Source organism: Paramormyrops kingsleyae, chromosome 1 (genome assembly GCF_048594095.1).
Source record: "Paramormyrops kingsleyae isolate MSU_618 chromosome 1, PKINGS_0.4, whole genome shotgun sequence".
NCBI lineage: Eukaryota > Metazoa > Chordata > Actinopteri > Osteoglossiformes > Mormyridae > Paramormyrops > Paramormyrops kingsleyae.
The window spans coordinates 30392149-30408082 of NC_132797.1; the positions used below are offsets into that span (position 1 = coordinate 30392149).

The window sequence follows — 15934 nt, forward strand, 5'->3', positions numbered from 1 at the left end:
TCAGCCCCCCGGAATTTAAAATGGAGCGACACCGGAGACAGCGATCACCACCGGCATTACGTCACCCAAAAACTGCGTGGGGAAAAAAACACATTACTGAAAACTCGTTTACAAACCATTTATTTTTAAGAACTGAAACATATTTTATGTTGCAGAAATCTTCTTTTCGATCACGTCAGTTACCTTCAAGTTCTCCAACTACGTTGATAGCCACAGTGCTACCCAGAACTATCCAGAACACTCCCAACACCAAGGTCCCTCATCAGTGATCACCGCGCTACAGCCTTTCTTCTAGAATTAGAATATTTACAACATTTGGAACCACAATCACCTTCAAATTCCATAATCCCCCCCCTGAAAAAAAAACTACTCAGATACCGTCACATGGGTTTCCTGACAGACAAATTTTCGCATTTATTACATGGTACGAGATGAGTCGAGATATCAATATCACAGCTTTGACATGAGGCTGTCATTTCTGGGAGTGAGTTATGTCATTAAAGTCACAAATGTAACAACATTATGTGGGCTAATAATATAAAACGTTATTTATGCGGGCGCGGTGTGTGAGAATGTTAAATCCCCCCCGCACCACCTGCACCGCCGAGCCGCAACTCAAGGCGATCCGAGAATCAAACAATTTCATGCAGCTACTGGAGGAGGAAATGAACTCAGCCGAGAGCAATAATAAAATTATACAAATGTTATTACAGACTAGCCTGCTACTGTCCTAGTTTAATTCAAATTTCAGCACTGCGGGCACCGCTACTGGCGGCAACCTTCCTGAATAAATCAACATTAGCTTACGTCTAAATTATTAAGGAAGTAGGAGACTTTCTTGTTTATTGTATAAATTATCGGACAGGTTAAAGTGCTAAACATTGTTTTAATTCCCGAAAATTATAATTGTGAATTTTCTTAAAGGTTTTATAGGCAGACGGACGTTAAATAAACAGGCAACAGAATAGGCATATATTTTAATGTAACGCTCCGGCTGACGGGTTTTCAAATAATGGATATAGACATTTTGAAAGTGAAATATAACTTTGGCAGACAAATGGGTCAATATCCCTCTTGCTAATGTAATGTTAAGGATTGATGGGTTTATTTCTGTTTACTGCCAAAGCATGCCTCACCAGTAATACTGAAACCACAAAACAGCTAGCTTCTCATATCTTCCATTATTTTAGCAAAGTAAGTACCCGCTTAAAAAGGCACTTTGGCAAGGAAGCCCTTTAGACACCGAATTATAGGAATGTCTCACTTCATGAAATACGCAGAGAACCGTTGACAAACTCTCCAAATGAGAAGCTTAAGTCCCCTAATTGAAGGCAGACTAAATAGGCCCCGAGTCCACATAGCTGGCCCACTTGACGGTGCATGAGACTCGGAGCCCAGTTCCGATAGAACACCGGTAAAGTCCGTCTAACCTGCATGCAGTGGAGTGACAGTCCAGTGAGCTCTCGCGTCACAGGTTACCTTAACCGCAATAACAATAATTCTAAGACGGTGCGTGTTATTTTCCCACCCATTCAGCACATGCTTAATTACCTAATACAACCTTTTACTAAGGTAATGGTGCAGAAATGGTAATAGAATGACAATGTGGTAATAAACCATGGATCTGTTTTAATTCAGGCAAGTATTTCTCAGGGTTTCCAGCTTTGGTCAATTCCGCACACATTTGCATTTATGTAACAGTTTTATTACCTTGTAAATAGTCTATATAGGGTATGCAAACTGCCCCAATGCTTTTGATGTAGCTAATTTTATTTGATTTGCAGTGAAATGTCCAGCGTGAATATCACGCCAGATGCGTGAGAGTTGGTAACCCTGATTTCTGCCATCAGTTATATGCTTACATGACCTACTATATATATAGCTATATAACTAACCTGACATTTCCAACCCTTGTCAGAGCTGAGTTATACATTCTGTATTTATTTATTTTTAATTCGCACAAATTAAACGTTACATTTTTTTTAACTAGCGCCAACTTAAGTCCAAATTTGAGTTGTGGAGACATCGCAGATATTCGAGGGACGAAAAGGTGTCCTGTCCATAAATTAACAAGTAGTTTGTCGCAGAGGCAAGAGAAAAAGAGTCTAAAGTTTTGGGTGGCAAAATGCAGAAAAAAGGGAGTTAGCTGTCAACCTATGAGGTAAATTCAGGCGCCAAAAGCCTGCCATCTTGAGAGGCACTTGAGGTTTATGAAACACACCCAGTGCCTCCCACGGCGGGGATAAACGGATCACGGAGCAGTATTAGTTCAGGGATGTTGTCTGTTGGCCACCCAGCATCAGCGGCAGACCATGAAAAAACGCCAAGTTGCGGACCGTCAGGGCTGCACCGCGTTTGCGTATCTGGGATGGGTTACCGAGAGCGGCATTTAGACCTGCACTGGACCATATAACGTATTATACACCGTATTATTATACCAGACACTTCCGTGTAAAACATATGGGTTGGAACAGTGGTGAAATATATCTTGGGCTGCTGCTGTATTAGGTTCAGTATCGTTATCGCAAGCTCTGAGAGCGCCCCCACCTGGTCCTGAAAGAGAGGTGTGCTGGGTAAAAGCAGGCTTCTTTTTTGTCATTAAGGACAGTCAATGTGTTTCAAAAGGAATAAAGTTTTCTGTTGAAACCACAAGTCCATCTTAAAATGTATACGTTGGAGATCTAAAACACATTATTTCCCAAAACAGGAATTAAAGAGCGAACATTCTTCTGACAGTACCGTACACCCCCATGATAGGCGCATTAATGCCACATACACCCTCCTGGCACGTCGCCCTTGATTTGTCTCCTCAAATATTCATCAAGCTATTTAATATTGAAAAATATTGTCTAAGCTATGATTAATATTTATATTTCCTCAGTGAAATTGTTCATAATAATGAGAACCTTGCTTGTGGCTCTGGTAACGTCCCTACAAGCAACTTAAATTAAGGAAGCCCGAGTCCGATTTCAAGTTCTACGCCGCAAAGTAGTTTTTGGGCTCGGTTCTGGACAGAAGTACTTTGGGGTTTAATGTAGCTGAGTTTTACAGATGGGTTTTGCCGAGACTCCCTGTGATGACTCTCTCCTTCTTTGACGTTACTGTGCAAGATTAATTTTTAAAGAGACTAACTGCATTTTTTCTTCCCTCTCTCTCCAATTAATTTAAATGGAGCAATTACATTTTAAATTTTAATAAATAGCTACGGGAGAAGAAATAGGGAACGCTGCGAGAGGCAGAGCCTCGCTAACCACATCGCGCTGTTTGAAAAACGCGGTGCCCTGGGATTTAAAAAGAAAATACCCACCGCAAGTTTTTTAATCATACACCCTTTGCTAATTATAAGTCTAAACATTGGTAATTTGGTGCTTTTTGTTAAATGAGACAATTTCCCCTCCCTCAACGGTGAGTAAACAAAGAAGACATTACCATATAGACGCCGAAGCAGGCTGGACCATTTGAAGACGCGCTCCGGGGAAAGGATACCCTAATCGGGCACTTTACGCGAGTAATAAACAAGAAAAGTGCAATATTGAGATCTTGTTGTACTTTTTTTTTTGCCATGTTCAACATTCTTCAGCTGATTTGCAGTGTAGTAATTGGGCTCAAAATTTACATATGAACTCCAATTTTAAAATATTCAGACAGACCTAACAGGTTCTCCTAGTACCTGATCGTATAGGTACCTCCATAATAAACGTGTTTGTGATTAATATTGTAAATTCAGGGCGCACAGCTTATATTTTTGGCCCTTAACTTAACGCGGGCTGTTCAACTTTAAACTGAATTGGCAACATTCCTTGCACATTTTCATTCATTCATTCATTCATTCATTCATTCATTTACTGCCCTGCTTCGATTTGCTAAGTCTTCTGCAACCGCGCTGTCCACAGAAAAGACGAGGAAAAGTAATGCGACCCCTGTTGTTCGCTAATTAAATTGGGGTGTTGCTTTTGTAGCGGAATCCTGACAAGCTTTGATTTACTTCTTTATGTACAAAAGTTGTTGAAGAAAGGGAAGGTTCCTGCTCAACCATGCCCAGTGGTTAATCCAGGCATAATTATACAGAAACTGTCTAGGTATACCTAGATCTTTAAGTTACTTAGTGTGTTAGTAGGTTATTATTTTCATATATGAAATTATATATATAAGTAATTATTTACTCACTAATGCCCTCTTCTGGCTGACAGAGTTTTAACCTCTTATCTTCTGCAGGATCTCTTACCTCCGCAGCAGGCTCCGTTGGTCTGTGCCCTACCTCAGATCTTATTTTTGGTGAAGCTGTAATTAAGATCCGATTTAGCCCTGTGGTAATTGGTCAGCAGAAATGTTACTCAAAAAAAACGTCAAACAGGGTTGATCCTACTCCTACACTTTAGGTGCGCAGCTCAGGTTCTCTGAGGACATAAACTCACTTTGTCTCCCATTTCAAGTGCAAATTGACCCCAATACCCTGTATTGGATAAGCAGTTGGGAAATGGATGGAAGGATGGACGAATGCTTGAGATGCCTGTGTTCCGTACAGGTACCGTTGATGTCAGCACTTGTCAGCTTCATGTTAAAGCAAAGTAGCATATCCCATTCAGCAAGCGGAGCTAATTTAAGCATGCTGATGATGGTATAGAGGAAAAAACACACAATCATCCATTTTTTCCTCTCATAACACCAAAGTTTCCTTAATCATCAGAAAAATCACAGGCCCCGGGGCAGTTCATGGGTAGTATCTCAAAATGAGCAGAGCTGAAAGTGCTGGTCACCATATCTAGGAGGCATCCAGCAACTCCCAGAGACACCTACAGATCCTAAACTGTGCAGTTTCAGTGTGTGACAGTCAAAGGAGTGACCACATCTCGGTGTGTTTTTCAGGAGCATAGCACTATTATAGATGTAAAGCTAACCAAGAACTGTCATCCCCCAAACTTTATGTTCTTTATGATGTGTGGCTCAGCAAGTTAGGCCTCTATACCTATGATGGAAAGGCCGTCAGTTCAAATCCCATGCTCAGCAGAATAGTCACACGGCCTTTTGGCCCTGGAGAAAGGACCTTAACCTCCTGGAAAATGCTCTAGGGGACCGGGATGAATGGCTGACCCTGAGCTCAGACCCTAGGCTTTGCTCTCACCTCTATATATGTAAATATCTTAAAATAAAAAGGAGAGCGAAAGGGGATACATGAGAACGAACACATTCCAGTGTAGTTGTACAAATGGCAAATAAAGCTCCATTTTATTTCAAACAAGAGTGGCTTTTGGATGGGGTTAATCAAAGGTGACATTTTATAGAGTACCCTATGTGCCATAACTAAGGCTGATTAATAATAGCAGTAAAACCCATATTAGCTTAAAGGGACACATAAACTCATCAACACAGCAATGCCTTGAATAAATGCGAGGCTCTCATTATGTGGATTTATTACTGTGCTGAACACGTGCACAGTATTTATAATAACAGCAGCCCATTAAAGTTATCCACACAGGCACAGGTATAAATGTTTTTTGACTGCTGTGTTTATGCACACTGTAGTGGTTTTGATGCAAAGTTTGCTTGTGAGACGGAAATAAAAGTTAACAGGAATTTCTGTGAAGGGAATGATAAAATAATAATTTTGGAATTAGACATTAATACCCATTTGTTGATGTTACTGATGTAAGAAATACACAAGTCTGGAGGTACGATGCGACAGTGCTAACCGTTGAGCCACCCTGTTCGCAATTAACAATAATATTTAATAGCAATAGAGGCAGTGAATATCTTCAGTCTTACCACTAGATGGTAATATTGTCCTGTTTAAGAAACCCTTGGCACTATTTTCAGGTTCTTACCGTATTCCTCAGCATCGTAAACAAGAATAAAATCATACAAACCTTATGTGTTTAGCATAATGAAAAACTATAAAACGGCCATTTGCGCATGAATTTTTGAGGTGGACGACAGGAAAACCTCCTCACCTGACATTACAAAACACTTATGGTTATAGAGATTCTCAGTGTGTGAAGGTTAGGGGGTAGTCTGTGGATCGGCCAGATAAAAGGGGTCTATAACCAGCATCTTCACAGCCCAACTTAATGTTGAAAGGAAACGATTATTCCAGCGTTTCTGGCGCCCTGCCCACATCCGATTTGTGGACGAGGGTTTATCGGAAATGGTAATTTTATTTGTAATTTAATTAAATTGGCACGTTAATGGTTAAGGCACGTTTCCATTAGGGATGCATCTTCTCCTCGAATGAGATGGAAATACCTTCCCTAACCCTCCGTTTCCTCAGTTACACGTACCTTGAAAGAGTCATGCAAAAACAGCTTTATATTTCATTAGCGTAAACACTCCCAAAGCGACTGCTCTCATATGCCACCCAGACCGGTGTCGGCTACTGACCCTGTGCCTAGTTAGTTAAATATACCACCGCGTTGCCCATCACCTTACTAGGTACCAACCGTTTAGTTGCGTGTGCCTTAACTGCACATATACCATCAAAACTTGCACGTAAAAGTAGGCTAATGGTCGATCTCCGTGTAATACTTACCTTAAAATCTAGAAATGGCATTCAGCTGAGTAACTGTCTGTGGAAGGATACCCCCCCCCCCCCAGCCCCAAAATCCCACCCCAAGGGAACAACTCATCATTTTGAAGAATCGCGCAAAATTCTGGGCAGAATAAAGCACCACTTGTTACTGTGTTCGCAGTGATGGAGTGAGACCATATAAAAACGGTCTGTAAGAGCGGAATAAAGAAAGGGGAGAATTAATTTCCTCTTCGCGTAGTCCGCAAGCCAGCGCCAACCGTGAAACAAAGTCATCGATCATCCTCCTCAATGCCCGGACTGCACGGTGCCCGGCGACAGGGGGCAACCCTGTCGCGGTGTAAAGGAGATCCGTCCCATTTACGGGCTACCGTACAGTCACAGGATAATAGCCTTTCTGACGGGTCAATGCAGTCAGTGCCTATAACCAGGGAGAGGGAAAGGACCGGCTCCGCTTTGAGAAACCGATTTTTAACGGAATAAAATGTAAGGCAAAAAGAAGCCTTACGACAGAAAATTACAAGGCATTACGAATGATACATGTATTAAAAAATATTTATATAATGAATCGTGTATTATGTTATATATTTCATACACGTAACCAAAACACATGACATTTTTATCAGAATTGATAAATATAATTTAGCTGTGTTATAACCATAATATGAAATTCTCCAGGGTCAGAATGTTCCAAATTCTGCAAATGGGGTGGTGACCAGTGACCACAGGCCCATAATTGACTTAACAAGATATCTAATTCATCTTGAAAATCACAAGATGATTAAACCTGCCGTTAAAGTTGCTATAGCAAATGTGCAAGCAATGGAAACTGATTTTCATAATGATACATCAAAGTATATGTAAAAATGGGTAAAAGAATGAACTTGGACTTTCAGTTGCGAAAGAAAGAATTCAGAGGTACAGAATGAAAACCATTAAATTTGAATTAATCAATTAAAATATATTCTGCTATATACAAATATGCAAGTGTTTACAAAAAAAAAACGATTGTTACATCTGTTAAAAACAAATTCGCATAAGCATATTTTCTGATGCAATTTTAAAGAGGATTTTGAAAAAACATACACTAAAAAGGAAGAACCACATTATAGAAAGTTTTGCATATAAAAACCTTATTTTAAAAGCATAGTGTAATTACATTGCTAATTAAACCCTCAATAAGAAAGGGAATGTTACTTTTATTTTAGAATTTTTTTAAGGTGGTGGACATGAGAGGGACCATAATTCACACGGAGGGGCCAACCTCATCATTAGCCAATGATACGTTTAGAATCAGTGAGTGAAAGGGGATAGGGCATACTGAGGGCCAATCAACTTTCAACTGGAGTCAGTACCCCTGTGGCCCCGGCCCCGGGATACGCCCCTGCTTATGTCAGATGTTGGCTATGTTGATTTTTAGTCATCTTGGTGGCTTCTGTAAATGAAGGTCAGTGGCTTCCTATGAAGGTGAAGCTGCGCAGCTGAGGATGGTCCTCTTACGTCGAGTCCTAGCAGAGGTATGTCTCCTTGAGGGCGGACACGAGGTGGGGGTCAAAGGTCACGGCCTGCTTTCCTTTTTCAACGTCACGTGCTAGTCATACAGAGGACAGTACCTCCCGGGCGGGGTCCCTGTCCGTCCTCTCAGCTACATCGATCACGTGGAAGGGTCCCGGCTTAATGACCAGCTCGTCCAAGTCTCTTGGGTATCGGCTGTCTTCTGCCTCCTTGTACTTGGTGGGCGTGTAGGGCACCATTGACAGCATTTCCTTCATGTGCTTCTTGAGCTCCTTGTCGGGGCAGTAGATATAATCATAGAGGGCGGCTGCCACCACCCCACCCATGACCGGGCCCATCCAGTATACCTGTAGACACAGCCACACGGCACATTATTTTTCAAAAGCCCACTTCCGTGCTACCTCGAGCTACCCCCCCTCTTCTTTGCTATCTGAGTCAAAACAATAAGGGGGAAAAGCCAGCCTGTTTGGAGCACCTGCATGCTGACACACTTCACCTCAGTTTTGTAACTCCCGTTTTCTCAGACCTTTGATGCATAAAACATCGGGGCGTCGCCAAGATCTGGGTTGATGAAACTTTGATGCCAGTCTCCCTGAGATGAGCGTGTTGAGTCGGCTTTGGGAATTTATGTGGGCCATGTGCTACAAAGAAGCTTCACAGATCCTGTTGTAGGAGGCCGGGGCCTCCCAGGGAGGAACTCGAGGTGCATTGGGCCCCTTCTTGTTGTTGCACATAAGGCAGTGATTTCTCCACCATCAACACTTCCAAAGAGCCCTCAAAACAATTTCTCCTGCTCAAACATCACGCTGCACAAGCTCTGTATAAACACTGGCATCACTAATGCTGTCAAGATGAAACATCTGTCAGACAAATGTTTACGTTTGGTGAGGCCCTACTTTGCTCAGTCAATCTCTAAATCGTCTTACGGACTCGCTGGCTTGGATTCTCCACTGAATGTGCTAAAATCATTTATTTGTTTACTATGTTTATTCAATAATCTTACCAACCATTGATGCATCAGTGCTGGTTTTGATACATCTTTCGAGAATTCCTATAAAATCACATATCAGCTTTTCACATTCCTATTATAACAACAAAAGCATATCGCACATGCAAAATTATATATACAAGTACACACACACACACACAGTCAAAAGTTTTTGCACACACTAAGATTTTGAAGTCATAGTGTCACTCACGTAACATCTATTTAAAATACACTGAATATTCTTGCCAAATAATAAGAAATAAATGTTCACCGACTGAGTACCTTTATTAGCAAGAAAATATTATATCTTTGATTCATCAAAGTAACCTCCTCTAGCAGAGAAAATTCAAGGCATTCTTTTATGCAAGGGACATTAAATACTGCTCTGTTTCATGGGATGAAACAGTCAACTAGTGCATTTAAAGTTAAAGGACAGCCTAGAATTGGACTATGCCATCACCACACAACCAGTTAATGGGACGTCAGTCATGCACTGTTACATACTCTTTCTTTGTTATAAAGGAAATTTGTTTTATTTGACTTCTATTTTCATTTATAGTTCACTCAACTTTCCGGTGCTTAACAAGAATAAAACAATCTGCAGTTTATGAAATAAATGGAAGTGGTAAAAACCTGTGGTGTGTAAAACCTTTTGACTGGTGGTGTATATGTAGATATATACACATATCATTTTTCTGAGTATGTGTTTGGGTACTACAGTTTGGGTACAAGGTTGCACAGATGTAAAGCCCCAAGGACACGTCATTTTTATACCATTGTACAATGATTCTAGTCTGAGAAACCATTAATAATCTCGCTTTTGTATGTCTGGAATTAATGTTTTGCACTGCCAAGATAGCCAGTGACCACAACCTCAGCTTACAGCCACTTCACATTGCATCTCCGGGCCCCAGGCCACACTTGGGCTGAATCTGGCCGTGAGCACATTGACCCTGTGGTTCTGCCATACCCAGTGGTTTTCCCAGTTCCAGGTCACAACAGCAGGTCCAAAAGACCGGGCCGGGTTCATACTGGCTCCAGTATAAGGGATCTGTAATTAGTGAAACCACAGGACAACAATTAGTGGGTGAAATTCTGGTACAACTTCTCCAATAGTTTCGATTTCTGTGTGGAATATGTATTGCAAACCAGTGGATAAGCAGTATTGACATGTATTGACCTCCAAAAGGAGTCTCATCCATTTAAGAGTAAACCCTCCAATTCTGCAGCAAACCTACTCATTCTCTTAATATATTATTCTCCTGTTGCTAGGAAACCTGACACGATTGTTGATGTGCTTCTGTTGTTGCTTTAATATAAGTTGTCTGTCCTTCACAACTGACAAACACACAAGAGAATAACTATCAAATGCCTGTCTGCAGAGCTATAACTACAATAAGCTGGATTTGGTGTGGAATTCCGATAAATGAAAATTACATAACTGTCTCTGTATTCTGTTGACTGTTTTTGTGAAATTCCAGAAAGCAGCCGGACTGAGGTGCCAGTCTCGCCCCCGCAGCCTCGGCTGTGGAAACTGAGAGCTGCTCTGTGTTGATTTCAAACGCTCACTTGAAGTGACAGGCTGTGATCCACAGGGTCCGTTGCCATGGACATGACATCATTTAACAGTGGGCTAAACCAATGGAGGGTGAGGGGGAATACCTCTATCTAGCTGAAGGGGAGCAAGTGTGTATGAGCAAAGCTGCACTTTCTGATGGAGACGTTTTAACAGCTGCGAGGTTCAACATCATTCTGTTTATGTCTGTGGTGATTCTAGGGTTTTTTAAGGTGGAAGATATAAGAACTCATACAACTCATACCCAACCTTATCATTAGCAATATGAGGTCTGCTAGTGGTCAAGTCAAAAAACACATGGGTGTATTGGATGGTTGCTGGAAATACTGGGGTGATTTTATGAGAGGTTTTGAAATGGTTAAGCCAACACATGCATAATATCATAGTTTTACACAAACACGAAGATCATTTAATCATCATTTTCCTTGACAGTCTGAGACTTTTTCACAGTACTGCATGTCCCTAGTTTAGGTGCCTACCAGGGTTCTATTGCACCAGATTGTTTGACACGACCTCCAATGGCATCAGACTACTTACAGCAAAGAGGTGTCCAATGGAGACAGCAAAGCCGGTGGCCAAGGCAACCGAGCCCTTGAGCTCGACACGTCTGGGGTCACATGTAGCAAAAATGGTGAAGACCAGCTCAAAGGTGATCAGGAGCTCCACCACTAGGGCGTGACCCAGCGAGATGCTGGAATTTACCTGGAGAGAACAGCAAAGATGCTGTTCATCAGTACAGTCACAGGCACCAAACACACTATGTCATCAATAAAATATATAATAAAATGAGGTCATTTCATTCATAAAGTGTCTTCTGACTGATGTCAATCTTTTTGATTTTTCTTTTTAATTAAGAGCAGAGGTGGAGATTTCAGGTCCAGAGAGTACAAATTCAGACCAAGATTTTATTTCAACCAACTAGTTAAGTACTCTGTGACTGTGACTCTTTATACTCAACCGGTTGGTTGAAACAAAATCTTGGTCCGGATTAATACTCTCTGAACCTGAAATCTCCACCTCTGATTAAAAGTCTTGTAATACTGAAATTAATCCAGCATGAATGTATGTTTCATTAATTACATTAACAATTACATTACATTAATTCACATTTTCTAAGTTTTATTTTTTTCAGCTGAAATCTTTGCTTACTCACTCATATATAAGCTATTTCATTTATTGTAGAGTAAATTTATATTTGCGTGTCCTACTGTATGAACTTTGACTTCCAGTTATATCATGGTATAAAGGCAGGGATGAATTTGGTCCTAGGTGTCAATGTTATGTATTCTACAGTCATTGCGAATCAGCACAAGTGGAGTTCAGGAAAACTTTAACGCTGGAAAATGAATGACCTTTTGAAGTCATCAGTTCACAGTCGCTGCTGAAAATGTTCAGCAGTAACTGCTTGGTGTTTTAAAAATGGTTAGACTCTGCTTTTTCCAAACATTGCTAACTAGAGATCCAAACATAACCAAACAGACACCCAGCAGTGGCATTTGGCTGCTGCTCTTTTTGTTATAGATGCTAAATATCTATCCTCCCCTGCTCCTTTGAGAATTTAGCTAAAAATATATATATATTTTTTTTTTGGGAAAAGGGGGTCTTTGTTGCTTTCAGATTATCGGCTTTTTCAATAACTTTGCAGTTCTCATGTTGTGCCTAATTCTGAGCCGTGAAAAGAAAGCAGGAAATTAGCCAGACTGTCACAGGAATGAAGCTACTGCTGCTCTATGGGGAAATCCTTCACATCTTACCACGGTTACTCCAAGGCCACCTCTCACAGAACTGGGCGTCACCATGAGAAGGATTCCAGCCCCGACAACCGCTCCCAGGCACTGGGCTGCCAGGTAGAAGACAGCCTTGGACAAGCTGAGCTTCCTAGTACAGACCATGGCCGCCGTTACGGCTGGATTGATATGGGCCCCACTGATGTGCCCGAAGCAATGAACCATAGTGGAGATGCTCAGGCCGAAGCAGAGTGAGATAAGCACCAGGTCCGGGGGGGGTGGCTTCTCCTTGCCAGCCCCCCAGTTTATTGTGGAGCCAAGGCTGAGTAGGATGAAGATCAGGGTGGCCAGGAACTCCGCAGAGACCGCCCGCCAGAACTCCTGAGTCCAGATGCCTTTAAATGCCGCCATTACACTTTCACGCTTCCACAGTGGTAAGCACCTCCTGGTCAAATTGCAGCAAATAAAAACTTTTTATTTAATTGCAGAGCGCTGCCGGAGTGCGCACGGTTAATGGCACACCTGTTTCTTCATCATGTGTGAATTAAGCAAAAGTTTTGCAGTGGTGCCTGAGTATTTCTGCTCTGGGTAGACAGTGAATAAAGTCCGTAATGAACATTCTGCTTGAGTCTCCTCCAGTTAGATGCCTCGCATTATCGGGCGCCTCGCTAAGGCTTCAGTGTATTTTCATGGAAATCAATTGCATCTGAGTGGCTTGTACAGCGCTCACAAAAAGCGCTGCACTGCGGCAAATGTGAGAGGATTTCCGAGAGCCTGGAAACAAATGGTTCTTTATAAGCTGACAAACAAAGATCTTTGCGCAAAAAAGAGCAGTGACTGCAAGAAGACTGCAAAAGCTCCAGCACCAAGCTAAGATCAAGAAATATAGATGGAATTAAGTCAAGTGGCCGTCAAAATCAAAGGCATCTAGTGAATTACTATCAGATGTATATTTGTTTTATTTCACATTGACATTTTCTATGTTTTCCAGGTATTTTGGAGGTGTTGCTAAAGACTAGCTAAAGAAGAAACTGCTTCTATTTTAGGTTAATTTTGAAATAAGTGTAGACGAGTAGTTGTTGATTTTGCTAACATCTACAGGGTTTAATCATATCTCTAACTCAACATGAGGCACTATGCATTATGTATCTCACTAACTTAAAAATGACAGACAGTACACTACCACACTACCGATTTAGACTTGAGTGCACATAACGTACATTGTAAATGGTGTGAAACTTACCCGCAACAACCACACGCTTTGGTTTTTTCCAATATTACTTGCGCATACTCTCCCCTCATACCGTTTATCTGTGATGGTCGGATGATTTGTGGGCTGTCAGTCACTTATCAGAATGAACTACCTCTACGCTAGACCGCACGACACTATAATGATCTCACCCATTAAGTATCTGGTGCAAAAATATTATATATATATAAATACAGAAGTGGGCATACTTTAAACTCTCGTCTTTTTCCCCTTGAAGTCTCTACTTACAGCGGAGCCGCTGGCGGTTGAGTCGTTTTTGATGCGCATTTGGCAGATAAATGAAACCGTGAGGATGACCTGGGGGGCTTTAATATGCGCGCCCCTGGAACGGAGGGCATGTGAGAGGGGGAAGCTCACGCCGGTCGCTTCTTTCCAGACAGGGAATAAGGGGATAAGGTGACTCGTGAAACTACCGAGTTAAATCGGCTGCCACCCCACTCCACCACAATACCCAAATAAACAAGAACATCTTTACGTAAAACTCAGCATCACAAGCCGGGTAATTATGCGCTAATTTCAGAGGCAATTAGAAGATCACCTGATCCATTACTGTGAAATGTAACATTCATTATGATTATAATGTATACGTATTATCACAACTTTAAGCAATATATACGGGGAATTAGTAACGCGCGTCATTTAATCATTTATTTGTTTGTTTGCTTATTCTCTCTATTTATTCCGGAGGCGTGACCACGGGGGGGCTGGGGTGGGCACTGCCCCCCCAGAGACAAGCCGTGCCCACCCTGCGAAATACTCTGTCTGTCCAATGAAAACATTTGATTTTCAAAACTGAGTTGCTTTCCAATTGGCCCGTTTGAATTAGGGGCGTATCCGTCAGTGCCTCCTCCACTAGATATGCACGTGCTGCTCACGGTTCACTTCGCTACGCATTTTGCAGCACGTTTTGAAACTGTTGACCGCAATCTTTAATTAAAATAGCGTATACGCTCCATTCTTCTTTTATGTTCTGGTTGGTAATGGCAAAAGCTATGCATAGATGGCTTATTAAAAAGTCCATACCTTCAACCTCTGTCCCTCCGCAAGCTGCTGGCTCCACGGTTGAGCCCAGCACCGCTGCTACCAACACGGAGCATAGCGCACCCACGTCGGGAACTGAAACTCCTACACAATCCTCCAGCTCTGCGCCCGTGTCGGCTACTCCAAACCTCTGCCTTCAACAAAATATACAGTCCGGTCTGCCTGATTTAAATATGGATAGGCCATCCCATCCCATTTTAATTCATTATCCCAAGCGCGCATTCGGAAAGACACTCAGATGTTTTAGTGCAAGCTGGTATCAGTCTCGACCATGGCTTGAATATTCTGTTGTCCGTGATGCCAGCTTTTGCTTTGCCTGCCGCAAATTTAGTGTTTCCAATTCGGACCGCGAGGACATATTCACCAAACATGGCTACACTAATTGGAAAAAAGCTCTAGAAAAAGACGGTGGCTTCCACAAACACGCGTCTAGTATCCCGCACGTCAGAGCCATGTCTGCATGGCAAGAGTATCGGCGCCGGGCAGAGACGGGTGAAAGCATAGTTCAACTACTGGGTACAACCCAGATAGAAAAGAATAGATATTATGTGAAAAGCATTGGGGAGGCCGTTCAGTTCCTTGCAGTCAATGAACTGGCTCTGCGTGGTCAAAATCACGAAGGTGGGGAGGAGGGACTTTTCCTTAAGTTATTTGATTACACAATCACAAAAATAATAAAAGTTCCATTGCCTCTGTTAATTTTTATTGAACAATGGGTTATGATTTATGCCATAATTTTTGCTTTTATATTTTTATATAAAACGAAGTTGTTATTATTATTTGACCCCCCTACAAAAATGGGAATGGATGGACGCCAAATGCCCACCCACACATGATGTTCTGGTCACACCTCTGATTTATTCCCTATTTCAGATCTCAGACGAGCATCAGCTGGGATAAGCCGATAAGCCGTAGGCATTTATAGACAACGAGTAACAAGTACTTGAGACTTTAAGGATTACAGAAGTGCCTTCTGAAAGACGATTCTTAGACCTATTTTGTATCGGTATCCTGCTGAGGTATGTCTGAATTAAAAAAATGTGGTGTATGCAATAAAAAGCACAGGCTACATGTAGGCTATATTTAACCTTCACAATGTGTGTGTTTATTTGTCAGAATCCTGAATTCCTTCTGCACATCTCCTAAAATGTATCTAAGTGCATAAAGTAGGCCTACTGATTCAGAAATGTTATAAGTACAGTATTCAAGATTGAAGATCTACCCTAATAGGTGTTTTTGTCCTTTTCAAGACACAACCTGTCATAATGTATTTTGACTATGAGACATGATACATTGA

At 41.7% G+C, this 15934-nt stretch overlaps 1 protein-coding gene across 5 annotated transcripts; it reads right to left on the reverse strand.

Annotated features, from left to right (window-relative positions):
• Nucleotides 1-7583: 7583 nt before the first annotated feature.
• Nucleotides 7584-15217, reverse strand: LOC111851648 (aquaporin-4). Of its 5 annotated transcripts, none has more exons than XM_072713509.1 (6): nt 14620-15217; nt 13825-13964; nt 12354-12771; nt 11137-11301; nt 9994-10074; nt 7584-8382 (listed from the first exon to the last, which is right to left on the reverse strand). In XM_072713509.1, the coding sequence occupies exons 2-6, from the start codon at nt 13932-13934 to the stop codon at nt 8116-8118; spliced, it is 1041 nt and encodes a 346-aa protein (XP_072569610.1). In that variant the 5' UTR covers nt 13935-13964; nt 14620-15217; the 3' UTR covers nt 7584-8115. The 5 variants fall into 5 exon arrangements, with proteins under 5 accessions (XP_072569610.1, XP_023682506.2, XP_023682507.2 ...); XM_023826738.2 differs by lacking the exon at nt 14620-15217 and having other exon boundaries at nt 7584-8046; nt 8134-8382; nt 13825-14585; XM_023826739.2 differs by lacking the exon at nt 14620-15217 and adding an exon at nt 13570-13637 and having other exon boundaries at nt 13825-14585.
• Nucleotides 15218-15934: the final 717 nt, after the last annotated feature.